This window comes from Sorex fumeus, unplaced genomic scaffold, assembly GCF_029834395.1.
Source record: "Sorex fumeus unplaced genomic scaffold, SorFum_2.1 ptg000073l, whole genome shotgun sequence".
NCBI classification, from domain to species: Eukaryota; Metazoa; Chordata; class Mammalia; order Eulipotyphla; family Soricidae; genus Sorex; species Sorex fumeus.
Window position 1 is genome coordinate 8,180,608 of NW_026606130.1, and position 14,588 is coordinate 8,195,195.

Below are 14,588 nucleotides of genomic sequence, written 5' to 3' on the forward strand. Positions count from 1 at the left end.
TACAATATTTCTACTCTGGTATACTATAAAAACTTCTGATTTTTTAGTAAATATTTAATGAATATATCATGCAAACAGCATATTCTCAGCAGAGTATTAAGAGTAGTTCAAAGTTAAAGGATATATAGAATGGATACTCACCTTTAATTTATTGGAGCATTCACCATCTTTAAAGAAATGGTTCTATAATTGCTCAGGTGAATAATGTGAAATAGGATCAAATCTAAGGCCCACTGGCATTTTATGCCCTTAAATCTAAAAGTCCCCTTGATTACCCTGAAATATATTAATTAAAAAGAAAAATGAGGTATTTTAGCATAAATTTATCATTAACACAAAGTGACAAGTAGTGATTGACCAGTATTAGAATGGTAGGAAATTAGATAAGACATGTTAAAAATAAATTAGTGACTTTGGCTTTGATAAGGAAGAAAGACTATCACACCAATATATAATAAACACTATCAGGAAGATAAAGTATGTGAAGTGCTGGTAGCTATATATAGATAATAATTTTAGGGACAGGAGAAAATTCTTTAAGAGAAATTTTAGGGGATAAGATTAAGAGATAAACTTTAGAAGCTATGAAAATTCCTATTTAGAAAGAAAGATCATGGGCATTAGAGTAGGTTCTCACCATCACTTATCTATCCTCCTTAGTAACAGTGAATATGAAAGAATTGACGGTATTGGGAAAAGCTCAACAGAAGAGTCAAAAGTATAAAGACCTATATTCATAGGAGGATAAGATGTTAAGAGAAGAAAGTGACCATTATTATCAGTTCCAAGTTTCCACAGCCTTTTGAAGAGTTACAGGAAACTGGAAGTATATGAAGAGTAAGTGCCTTTTAATTCACATATGTGGTCTTTATTTCATAGAACACATCTTCTAGGCTTGAATTTGGTCATCAATTGTACATAGTGCTCTCCCTATAAAATAGCCATTCAGGCTCAGCTTTTAAATCAATGATTTAATAACATTTCCACCTTCTCTACTGATTATAATCTAGCTCCTTAAACTGTGGGTTCACAAATATGAATCTGTGCAACATTTTAGAATAAAATTTATTTCTGATTTTTGACAATAAATGGGCTGGAGCGATAGCACTGTGGGTAGGGCATTTGCCTTGCATGCAGCCAACCTGGCCGACACGAGTTCGATTCCTCCGCCCCTCTCGGAAAGCCCGGCAAGCTACTGAGAGTATCTCGCCCGCACGGCAAATCCTGGCAAGCTACCCATGACGTATTCGATATGCCGAACACAGTAACAACAAAGATTCACAATGGAGACGTTACTGGGCCCGCTCGAGAAAATCAAATAAACAACAGGAGGGCAGTGGGCAGTGACAGTGACAATAAATATTTTATACCTATTTTACTTCATTTTCTATTTTATTTAATTTGCATTTTAGGGCCACCCATGGTGGTGCTCATCCAGTATTTCTGGAGTGGGGGATCATGTGGTGCTGTCAGGTATTGAATTGGAGTCAGCTGCATGCAAGCATAATACCTTTAAACTTCCCAAACCCTATGTATACCTATATACTTGAAATCATATAATTATTTCAGGTTTAAAGGGGCCAATAGTGGAAGTTTAAAGTCAAAAGTTTAAGAAACCCTGGATGAGACTACCTTATCTATTTTATTTTAAATTATTTTTATTACAAAGTCTTTCTTCTGAGCTTTTGTATACACAGATTTTATTCATGTATACTTCTTGCCTCTATTGACAAAGTTCTGGCCCCAATTCTTCAATAGTTTATGCCTTATGAAACTACTTCATCATTGGTCCTAATACTGAGATATGTCAGATTAAAAATATAATTTTTATCTTTACAGTGATATCGCTTTGAAACCCCAGATATTAGATCTTTGACAGATATACCAAGAAACATTCTGCCTTTGAATTCATATGACTTTGCAACAGCTCAGAGCTGTGAATTCTATAAACCTCTGTGTCAAATAGGTAGCATTATGTGAACTGACAGTGATATTGAAATGTGATTCAAAGAATCTACCAGGACCTAGATTAACTTTTATCATAAAACACAGAATTAATTACCAATTAATTCAAAATGTTTCACACTAAATAGATATGATTTTCCTTGTGACATAACATAGTTAAAGGAGCAATCAACATGATCAACTTGTATTATAAATACAAATAATTTGCCAGATTATGAATTTATACAGAGAAATTAATCCTTGACCTCAAGCAATTTAAAGCAAGTTATAGAAGCTCATATTATATTTGAGAATCATATCAATACTGACACAATTATCATTGGAATTAAAACATCATATAAGAGCTAGCATTACATAATAATTTCAATTCCAAAGGTCTCTTGGTGCAACAAGAAGATAAGGGATGTCTCCCTGAAAGATAACGTCTCTTGGAAAGAACAAAAGTTGCAATGACCCTCAGACATACAGTGAAAGAACTGAAGTTACCAGGAATTGGAGGAGAGAGGATCTTTTTATAGTCAGTTCTGTATCAAAGGGTTGACCAGTTTGTTAAGCTGGAAAAAAGCCTTCTTTTGTGAACCTTGGGTCTCTGGACAACATGTTCAGTATTGAATTGCACTGAGAAGGTAGTTTTTTAGAAGGCACTCTCATTAACTGAGATGTGATAAAGGATCAACCAAGACTTACCATCTGTTCCTTCACTGCTTTTGCTTCTTTTATTCCGGTGAACACGCCTACTCTCTTCTTCAGTGAATGACTTTTCTTCAGGGAAGAAGAAATTCAAAAGGGCCATCTATAAAAGTAAAACAGAATATGAGTCAAAAGCTAACTCAAGTAAACCACAACCAACATAAAATACTAGATTTTTGTAGACAGTTTACTTTCACCTTAAATTCAATGCAACTAAATTCTGAGCCCATCTACCCTCCATTATACAAATATTTTCATTTTGAATACCATTAATTCAATCATTAAGTCATAAATATTGGTTAATCTCTAAACACTACTTTCATGGCCCAAATATCTATTGCATAATCCCTTAAAGTTTAATTTCTTCATAGTTATATAGTTCAAAAGATCTGGTCACAAATTTCTAAATTCTCTCACATAACACTGATTTATGCCCAGAGTTAAACTTATGTTTGCTATTCATTTTGCACTGCACTATTATTTATCCATTTCTACATTTTATTTGTGCTGAGTTTTTGATTTTTGATTTGTTCTTACAAAAATATATGTCCAGGTATAATGTAACAGTATAATTTATATCAACACTCTTGCAAAAGTCATGATAGCATACACAATTATTTTCTCCTTTCTCAAACACCTAGAGAAATTTCATAGCACCAGTTCCATTTTTGACTCATTTTACTACTTAGTACTATATATAGTGTTTTATGATGATTTTCATGAGTATAGTCTCGATAATGATAACCACAAATTAAATGAATGCATGATGAAATGAATCATAAACTTGTAGCATGGGTACTTTGTGGTTTTAAAAGAATGCTTGTTGTAAACAGTGGGTGGAGTAGTAGGATTGAGAGTGATTATAATTCTGACTCTACCTCTTAATAGGTATGTAACCTTTGGCAAGTTACTTGTTTCAATTTCTTCATAAGTAAATATGAGTGATGTAGTGTGACATAATAGCATTTTGTTCAAAAACTAATTATAGGACTAACACACTATCCAGTAAGCAACACATGCTTAATAAGAATCAGCTACTATCATTAAAATTAATCTTTTACAAAGACAGGTTGTATAGTTTGGGGATAAAAGATCAAAAGAATCTGCATTTTTGTGTCTGTCCCGCTCTTTCTGACTCATTTTGCTTAGCATGACACTCTCCATGTTGATCTAATTATATGCAGAGAGCACTAAGTAAATGATGGTTGGAGGGATTGCTCGAGATGGTAAATGTGTGCTAAAAATAGACTATGGACCAAATATGATGGCTGCTTAGTGCCTATATTGCAAACTATATCACCTAAAAGGAGAGAGAGTAAGAAGGAATGTATCTACCACAGAAGCACGGGTTGGGAAGGAGTGGGGGTGGCGGGTCAAACACTGGGGACATTGGTGGTGGAGAGTGGGCACTGGTGGAGGGATGGACACTCCAACATTGTTTGATTGAAACGTAATTACGAACATTTGTAAGTCTGTAACTGTTTCTCATGGTGATTCATTAAAATAAAAATAAATAGAAAAATAAAAAGAATTTGTATTTTCATCTTCATTTTTGTTCAAGAAAAAATTGGGGGATCAGGGAGCTAGCACAAAGGGCTGAAGTACATGCTTTTCAAGTGTAAAGTAATACCCCAACACCACTGGTAGTAGACTACAGTACAATTGGGTATGGCTCCAAAATCAAAACTAAGACAAACAAAACAAACCCCAATCAATTCCATAATCCTCATGTCTTCTGCATCTGCGGTTAATTTGGTAGTGTCCAAGAAAGTCCTAAAATTCTAATCAAAGTTCCTTTAAAAAATCTTGTGATTCACTGTTTACACATAACAATTATACCCGAGTCTTTTTTTTTTTTTTTGCTTTTTTGAGTTTACACCCGGCGATGTACAGGGGTTACTCCTGGCTTTGCACTCAGGAATTACTCCTGGTGGTGTTCGTGAGACCATATGGGATGGTAGGAATCGAACCCAGGTCCGAGTCTTTTTTTTTTTTGCTTTTTTGAGTTTATACCCGGCGATGTACAGGGGTTACTCCTGGCTTTGCACTCAGGAATTACTCCTGGTGGTGTTCGTGAGACCATATGGGATGGTAGGAATCGAACCCAGGTCCGAGTCTTTTTTTTTTTTTGCTTTTTTGAGTTTACACCCGGCGATGTACAGGGGTTACTCCTGGCTTTGCACTCAGGAATTACTCCTGGTGGTGTTCGTGAGACCATATGGGATGGTAGGAATCGAACCCAGGTCCGAGTCTTTTTTTTTTTTGCTTTTTTGAGTTTACACCCGGCGATGTACAGGGGTTACTCCTGGCTTTGCACTCAGGAATTACTCCTGGTGGTGTTCGTGAGACCATATGGGATGGTAGGAATCGAACCCAGATCGACCACGTGCAAGGCAAATGCCCTACCCGCTCCAGCCCCTATACCCAAGAGTCTTATGAGGCAATGTTAGCATTTTTTAGATATGCATTTACCCATGAAATCAACATGAAAAATTCTGACTATGTTTAAAAATAAAGTTCATAAAGTTACTTAATTAAAATATTAATAAACCATTTTCTCATAATAGTATAAAATCAAACTGCTAGTAGAAAAACAAATCATTCTGGATAGAAGAGTTTTCTTGATAACGAGTGCCTAAACCTTACTTAAACTGCTTTGCATAGAAATTATTCTATATGTAATTGAACTCAAGGCTTGCTTATTGAGTATGTGGAAGGATATTTGCCTGTGTGTTCAATTGCCCCGGCGTTAATAGGTTTATTCTTTAGAAAACTGACATGGGCATAGTCCCCTGTGTATGGCTAGCATTGATCCTGAACCAACAGTCAGCCTAAAGTACAAGAAGTTTGTGGCCAAAAACAAAAATAACGATAAGAAAGAAAACAAAAATGCTTTCTGAAAAAATGTTTTGTTGTGTCATTACTCAGAGAAAAATATTTTAAAAACATGTTTTGATTTTTTGTGTGTCACCACAAGATATTATATTGGTCAAGCGGTTTGCGTTATATGCAATTGAACCAAGTTCAATCACTGGCACTCTATATAGTTCCCTGAGCACTACCAGGAGTGATTCATGAGTTCAGAGCGAGGAGTAAGACCGAAAAACACCAGGTAAGAACCTCCAAACAAACAAAACCCCTAAAATCCACAAAAATCACAATTCATTACATATCAATGCATGCTACGTTAGAATGATGCATAGAGTCTCACTTTTGGTAGCAAGAGGTAAAATAACCAATACAGACTGGGAGTGAACAAGGCTTTATGAAGTAGGTATTACCTATGAATCCTGAAGTGTTGGAATATAGCTCTAAACATTTTAGGTCTAACATTGATCTGTCCTTTCTCCCTTGCCACAGGGAGCTTAGGTTTATCGGGTTAGCCCCATCACAATGCTCCCGAGTCACTCCCATTACTTTGTGTGCTTATCTGTAACTTCTCTGTGCTCTCTTTCCAATCATTTAATCACCTTTTCCACCTAATCAGACTCTGTTAACTTGCAAGGTCAGATCCTCCTATGGACACTTGACTTCTATTCATGAGTAATATATTGCCTTTCTCCTCTCCTTATGTCTTTTGCATAGTTTACTTTAAAGCAATATCCTTTTTGTATAGACACAAGAAGACAGTTAATATTATGCTTTTGCAACTTGGGAGTTAATTAACTCTGAATAATATTCACTCCCGTGCATCTCATTTTTCGACTTAACCCTCAGTTGCCCTTAGTTCCTAGCACCACAAAAGCAGGGTCCCGACGAGAGACTGAATAGACCGAGGGAAAACTGTGAGCTACCCTGGCATCTAAATGGGCCAGAACAAAGTGGCACAACAAGTTAAGAGCATGGTAATGGACAAATTCTGTCATGATCCAAAAGTAATGACGAGATTAGGATCCTCCTAGGGTTAGGAAAGACTAATCTGAGCTGAGCACTGTAGTCTGAGTGCCCCAGGATGGCCCCAGGAGAGCAAATCTGTAAGTTTAATGTATCTCTTACTGTGTTTATACAAAATTATTAATATTATGAATGTATGTTTGTTGGACTAAGGAGAGGAGAAGCACACCCATAGTTGGAATTTCAGTCTTGGAAGGGTCCTCTTATTGAATGAGTATCTGTCCTAGAAGAAGCTTCCCCTGAGGAAAGAACTTTACCTCTATTGATTGTATGACCACACCTATGTGTAAACCCCAACTCCTCATGCTTTGGGATTTAACTAAGGCTTTAAGAGGGGGGCTGAGGGTGCGAGAAGGAGAATAAAGTGGGATCCAGAAGGAGAATGAAGTAGCATGGGGGAGGAAGAGCAGGAGGAGACTCAGAAGAGAATCGAGAGGAGATTGGAATAAACAGCAATTGGATCAACAATCCTGACCCTTTTTCCTTCCTTCTTCTGCCCATCGTCATCAGCCACGGAAGCAGAGACCACGGAACGCAGGTGGCGAGAGAGATAGAGCGCCGCGGCCCTTTAGTATATACTGAAGGATGTTAAGGATTTTGTGAAGAGTGGGAAACTAAAAGTGAATTCCAGTTATAGAGATAATTGTGCTTAAAGTTTCAGAAGAAAGAGGAAGTCACGGTTTGGGGAAATATAAGTAGCTCAGACAAGTGCTAGGACGTTGAGATTAATGGTAAGGAATGAGAGAAAAGACCTTAAATCAGGGTCAGGGAGGTAAGGAATTTACTCTTTTTAATTGCAAGTGTTTCTCTGAAGAATTTTTTTATGAATTTTTGACTTATGAAAATTTGAGCTATAATTCATATAAAATAAAATGCACATATTTTTAATTATTACAGTTTGTGAGTTTTGACTAATGTACGTACTTTTGTCGTTGCCTCCAAAATGAGATATTATGAAACATTTCCATAGTCCTATAATTTTCCCTTGGGCCTCATCCACTCTTTTTTTTTTGGCTTTTTGGGTCACACCTGGCGATGCACAGGGGTTACTCCTGGCTCTGCACTCAGGAGTTACTCCTGGCGGTGCTCAGGGGACCATATGGGATGCTGGGAATCGAACCCGGGTTGGCCACGTGCAAGGCAAATGCCCTACCCGCTGTGCTATCTCTCCAGCCCCGTCATCCACTCTTTTAAAAAAATTTTATTAGTGAAACACCATGAGGTACAGTTGTAGACTTACATATTTTTGTGCTTGGGTTTCAATTATACAATGTTTGAGTACCCATCCTTCCACCAGTGCCCATTTTCCACCACCACTGATTCCAGTATCCCTCCCACTCCCCATCCCCCCCATCCCACCCTGCCTTTGTGGCAGGGCATTCCGTTTTGTTCTCTCTCTCCTTTTGGGTGCTGTGGTTTGCAAAAGAGGCATTGGGTAGCAATCCTGTTCAGTCTATAGTTTACATTCAGCATGCATCTCCCATCTTGGGAGGATCCTCCCAACACCCTTTATTTGGTGCTCCCTTCTCTATCTGAGCTGGCTTTCCCCCTAGCATGTGCGGCTGGCCTCCAAGCCATGAAGTGAACCTCCTGGTATGTATCTCGGCTATTCTTGGGTGTTAGTCTCCTATTTTGTTACTTTATGTTCCCCAGATGAATGCAATCTTTTTATGTTTGTCCCTCTCTTTCTGACTCATTTCGTTTAGCATAGCCTCATCCACTCTTCAGCTCTCTTCCTTTCTTTCTGACAACCACTGATTGGTTTTCTAACACCATCACCTAGTTTTGCCCATTCTGGAAATCAAATACAATATGACTGCAAGATTATTTTTTGTTGTTTGGTTCAATGTGATTCAATTGACAGTTCATTCATTTTTTTTATTTTTGAGTATTATTTAATTGTAATGGAGTTGATATACATTTCTAGATTCATGTCTTGACAGACATTTGGATAACTTCTAGATTGGGGCTATTTAATAAAGTTGATATAAATATTCATGTATAAGTATTTTGAGCCATTTTATATCTTTGTTAGGTTTATAAACTCTTTTTATATGGAATTTGTAATGAGAAATAATATTTGTTTTCCAAAGTAACATTCTATACTCCTATCAGCAATTTATAAAAGTTCCAAGGCTTAGAATCTTGACTACATTTGCCAATATTTTAAGCTTTTGCTATTCTTGTGGATGTGAAGGAGTATTTTTATCATGATTGGACTTCAGTTCTTAAACTTCTTTTAAATGTTTTTTGTCTATTACCTTATTTTAAACTATCAGATTTCACTTTATCTGGGACATCTTTTCCAGTTACTTCAAATCCTCTGTTTATAATCTGTTACATGCCTGACATCTAGTTAACACTAATTAGAATAATGTACAAATAAAATAAGTGGACAAAAGTGCATTTTTGAATGGCTTTTCTAGTAGGTAAGATTGACATTCATTAGGTGACTTATTTCTTTGTTGTGGTCTGAATATATGAATATGTTTTTTGACAGTTTTTATGTGGTAATGTTATTTCAGTAAAATAGAATATTATTTCTATATAAAAGATATTTTAAATGGAGAACCTCTTCATCATTACCAACTTCAATTCCAGAATTTCTTTGGGATACCTTATGGGCACACTTCGTTTGGGTGTTCTGGAAAAGGTTTCAGTAACATCTTGTGTCTTGGTTATAGAAATAGGAGAGGTGCTAACCTGTTCACTGTCCCAAATGTTCTGATGTGAACTTACTTGAATTCAAGTTCCTATAGGAGAACCTAGAGAGAAACAAATTCCTACTGACAGCCAAAACAACTCTAATTTAAACATAAGTAGTAGCTAATAGTAATTTAAGAGAGAATGTTGATGAACATGGACATTTACAAGTCAAATGTTCATTAGAATAATAATGTAGATAAAAATGCTTTCACTACATTTTATGATTTCTTTCTTCACTAAAAACTAGAAGAAAACATATAATACACAACTACAGTGCATGAAGATCCCTATTCACTATCTTTTGAGTCTCAATTATGGTAAAAGTGAAAACTATCCTCTGTGTATCTGTGTAGAATAATGGTGAAGACAAAAATTAGTGGCTACTCCTATGAAATACCCAGAATTTGAGGTTTACATTCATTAGGTTTGGCTCCAGAGCCAAGTTATAGAGTATGGACATATAAACAGCTTTCTTTCTTCAAATTACTTTCCTACTGCACAAGGATGGCAGTATCAGGAATGTTAGCCACAGTCAGGCAATTTGCTCAAGGGAAAAATCTAATTTTATTAACTGATTACACCATTATTTCCTACGGTGAAAATACATGGTAAACAGCACCTTTATGAATACATTTCTATATTACTGGGATCTCAATTGGAAAAAAATTGTTAACAGTGAGATGGTACGTATATCCATCATTACACTCTAAATACTGTTATATTTTTTCTTTAAGTCAAAACTCACAAAATCATTGAGCTTTTTTTACCATAACATAGAACAAATTTAATTTATTTCATATTTCATGGTTGAAAACGCTTGAATTTATTAAATGATCTAAAAGTTAATTACAAGGGTTTTGAGTAAAGAGGTCCTATTTTATATTTTTGTATGCTTACTATCTAGCACTGGACTAAAACATAATATCTGTGTTTTGAAATAGCAATAGTTCTATCAATAAGACATTCTATCAGCAATCCAGTCCTTAAAGCAAGAATTTCATTTGATCACAATAGATCTTTTTTCTTGAGGTCAATCAAATAAAGGTAGATTAAAGACTCATTGCACTTCTGGTAGTAATCAAACTAAGGTATCTTAAGAGTGAATCTGTTGATCAATGTTCTCAAAGTTTAATGCGTATATTAGGGCCTGAGGGCTAAAATATAGACTTATGGGCATTTCCTTCTTCACTGTCACTGTCACTGTCCTCCCGTTGTTCATCGATTTGTTCAAGTGGGCCCAGTAATGTCCCCATTGTGACAACTGTTACTGTGTTTGGCATATTGAATACGTCACAGATAGCTTGCCAGGCTTTGCTGTGCAGGTGAGATACTTTCGGTAGCTTGCCATGCTTTCTGAGAGGGGCAGAGGAATTGAATTCAGTCGGCCATGTTGGCCGCTTGCAAGGCAAACGCCCTACTCACTGTGCTATTAGTGGACAAGGCAACCTAGAGTATATCTTTTTAAACTTCCTCACTACACAATGCAGAATGTCTTAGAAACACAGTTTGAGAAGCTGAAATATTATTGCTCATTCCTCACTCTGGTTCATTATCTGGAAACTAAAAAGGCTAAACTCTTTCTACTGGTGAAACAGGACATTTACATAATGTTTTTCAAGTTTTTCTCTGTCATTCCTAGAGTTAAACTATTTCTCAAGAAGAGACAGTTACCTACCAGGATCTCTAAAATTGGCACTGTTTTTCCCCAAAAGGTCTCTTTTTCAATGTTCAACAATAAATAGATTTTCTTATCATAGCCATAACCAACTCTACCACCCATCAAAAGATATTGGCATCTTCAAATTAAATTAAATAAATGAAATGTTACTTGAAATATGTTTTAAAAATTCCAAGTGAATTCACCATAGCAAGATGTGAACATTCCAGTGCCATGGACTTGGAATTGAGTTGTCAAATGACTTTTATGGGCATAGCATGGACATAAAATGAGTACAGGAGATGACACTGACTATATGTTTAATCTTTTAATAACCCTTAACATGCTCTGATTATCAACAAAAATACTTGGTATGTTGCTGTCTGCTAAACATATATTGAGCATTTTCCAAAGGGAGAACACTATCTTTAATATACACAAACAGCATGAAAAATCTTGAATTATTCTGTAATGCAATGATAGAACTATATAGAACATGAGGCAGTACAGTTTTCAAAGTAGTGAAACAAGAAGAGAAGCACAGTATATGCTTGATGTTGAACAGAAAAATGACATACAGTTCCTAAAAGTGAGCAAACAATAATACTCAATATTAATTAATCATTCTATGGAAGTTGTCACCAGTATAGTGGGCCATAAAGGTGACAAAAATCAGCCCAAATGCCAAAGGAAATAGGAACCTATCTTGTATGTGTGTCATAGATTGATATCCTTGTAGATATATCTGACAAGTGAAATTTGGTTGCAAAGTTAAACACATAGATATAACCAACATTTTTCATCACATAGTGCTTAAATCAGTCATAAAATCAGTAACTCCTCGTTACTAGGTGTTATGACTTAAAAATCACTGCCCAACAATATAACTTACTGCAATGTAGAAATCAATATCAAACAGTATCTTTGAGGAAATTACCATAATCTGGCAAGAATTTATACTGTGAAACAGTTGAAACTATAGCTTCTCTTGCTTCTTATTTTTGACTATGTTTATTCCATTACACATATCAGTGTTTATATATATTTAATATTACATGTTCCCTCACATATGTAAATAAGCTCCTCAAAGGTGTATTTGTATGTTCCCAACTTGAATGGATATCTTCTGGACTAGAAAATAATGTTAAGGTGCTCATTTTTTCTCAGCCCCAGTAACTTCATGTTTGAGAAAATATGTGCGATGGATAAAAGCCCTGTGTCACAAGATTTAAGCCTATGAATTCTATTTATGATGCTGCCTGTGTGTTCTAAAAGCAATCCTGGAAGTCTCTATGTCTATGATCCCCAGTGATGTAAATAAATTCTGGACAAATCAGAAAGGTGTGAGTGTCAGCAATGCAGCTAAAGTTGTGTGATGCCTGGTGAGCACTGCAAATATGTGAAAGCAGCAATGACTTTTATGAGTACATGTGTGCAAATGCCACAACTAAAGGGATGTATACCCTGGCAAGCACTACAACTACAAAGACGTGTGAGCACCTTACCCAGGAAACATGACCCACAGTGCTCATGAATTGTTGTTATTGCAGTGAACCCTGGCAAGCACATATACAATAATTACAACTAAAGGAGTGAAACCCTTGGCAGCACCATGGCTGACTATGCAATATCATAACTTTATCTGTGCATCCCATAGCCAAACGTGTGAGCACCACAACCAAGACTGAGTGCAACCACTGTCACTGCAACAACAGCAGCATAAGCTAAGTGAAGGCAAGGCAAAACCCAGAACTACCAATATAAAGAGAGAAAGGATTCCTGTTCTGATAATCTGTTCCCTGGATTTGAATCTTCCTAGCATCTAGAACAGAGCTGAAAAATAGAAACTTTATGGATTTTCATCAGTGGACAATGTGAGTTGTATTTACCTTTAAGATGAGTTAATATCACACCTATTACATTTACTTTGAAAAGATATATTCTAAGAGCTGATGTCATGCTTAATGTGCAATGGCCAGAAACTCAACACTACTGAGATTCAAGAAGGCATTTATAGTGTTGCAGTGATACATAAAAATATTTGACACAGTGAATCTTATGGTATAACTATAAGCAGGAGTAATATAAGAGATTTGGCCTATTATAAATGCCCGTGAAACACAAATCTGGGAAAACAGATTAGGGCCTTATATAAAAATTCAGAATTTTAAACACTGTAAAGCTAGAACCAGTAAGGATAATAAAGAACTGGCAAAGAAACAGTGAGTACAGGGTGACCATTTCATAGTCAAATCAGATAAATTTAAAATTGTAGTGCTGCCCTAATATAATTAAACATTTCAATGCCCTTAATATGTTAGTATGGCCAGGGCTTCCCTGATATAAAGCAACAACTGTGTGGTATAATAGCAGACCAATGCTGTGAAACTGGAAGAAAATACGTGCATTTTTTTTTCATTGTCGGCAATTTTTTTTTCAGGATTTTTTTTTATTAGTGAAACACCATAAGGTACAGTTGTAGATTTACAATTTTTTTGTGCTTGGGTTTCGATTATACAATGATCAAATGCCCATCCCTCCACCAGTGCCCATTTTCCACCACCATGGATAATATTCCTTTCACCCCCATCCCCCCGATCCCACCCTGCCTCTGTGGCAGGGCAATCCCTTGTGTTCTCTCTCTCCTTTTGGGTGTTGTGGTCTGCAAAAGAGGCATTGAGTGGCAAACATGTTCAGTCCATAGTCTACTTTCGACATGCATCTCCCCTCCTGAGAGGATCCTCCAAACACCCTTTATTTGGTGCTCCCTTCTCTATCTGGGCTGTTCTTTGCCCTAGAATGCCCGGCTGACCTCTAAGCTATGGAGTAATCCTCCTGGTGCTGATCTTAGCTATTCTTGGGTATTAATCTCATATTTTGTTACTTTATATCCCCCAGATGAATGCGATCTTTCTATGCCTATCCCTCTCTTTCTGACTCATTTCGCTTAGCATGATACTTTCCATGTTGTACCACTTGAAATACGTGCATTTTGGCATTGATTAGAATCCAGCACTAGAGTGTGTGTTCTATGGAAATCGTTTCTTAGAGGAAAATTTCTGACTCTTGCATATGACCAAGACAGTGAGTGATGAAAGTTTCATGCTGAGTATTGTCTCATAAATCTTTTCTACAGCATCTCAAAAAAACTACCTACTCAAAAAAGAAATTATGATAAATTATAAATAAATGAAATGAAGTATAGCAAAGCACTGTACATATTAGAGTCAATTTTATGCATATCCATTGTTTGATTTTTAGTTTAAGGATTGAATTCATCTTTCCCTGGAGCAATAAAGAATTTACTTTCACTGCTACCTACTAATCTCTTTAGCTGAGCTAATCAATCCTCTAACTCTCTTAATAGGCAAACAAAAAAAGGATTTGTCCAGTTTGCAACTAATTGCTCCTAATTACAACGAATTTCCTCCTAAATTAACAAAGATTTTTACCGACTTAAAAATTTTATGTGTCTGGGGGTGTATCTCAAATTGTAGAGTACGTGCATTATATATGAGCCCCTGTGTATGCTTCCTGGCATCTACTGACTTCACCAGGTATTTCCAACACTAAATACTATAGCAACAGCTATCACGTATGTGTGTGTGAGTGCGCCCGCGCATGTGCACGTGTACATATACTCACAGGCATCTGGATCAAGGTGTCTGAATAATCA

At 36.3% G+C, this 14,588-nt stretch overlaps 1 protein-coding gene across 6 annotated transcripts in view; it reads right to left on the minus strand.

Moving 5' to 3' along the window:
* Nucleotides 1-14,588, minus strand: part of EDA (ectodysplasin A) — a 746,096-nt gene that overhangs the window by 248,752 nt on the left and 482,756 nt on the right. For all 6 annotated transcript variants that reach the window (XM_056130100.1, XM_056130096.1, XM_056130099.1 and 3 more), the window contains exon 2: nt 2,653-2,758. In XM_056130100.1, coding sequence (XP_055986075.1) covers nt 2,653-2,758 — 106 coding nt within the window. The remainder of the gene's footprint in view (nt 1-2,652; nt 2,759-14,588) is intronic.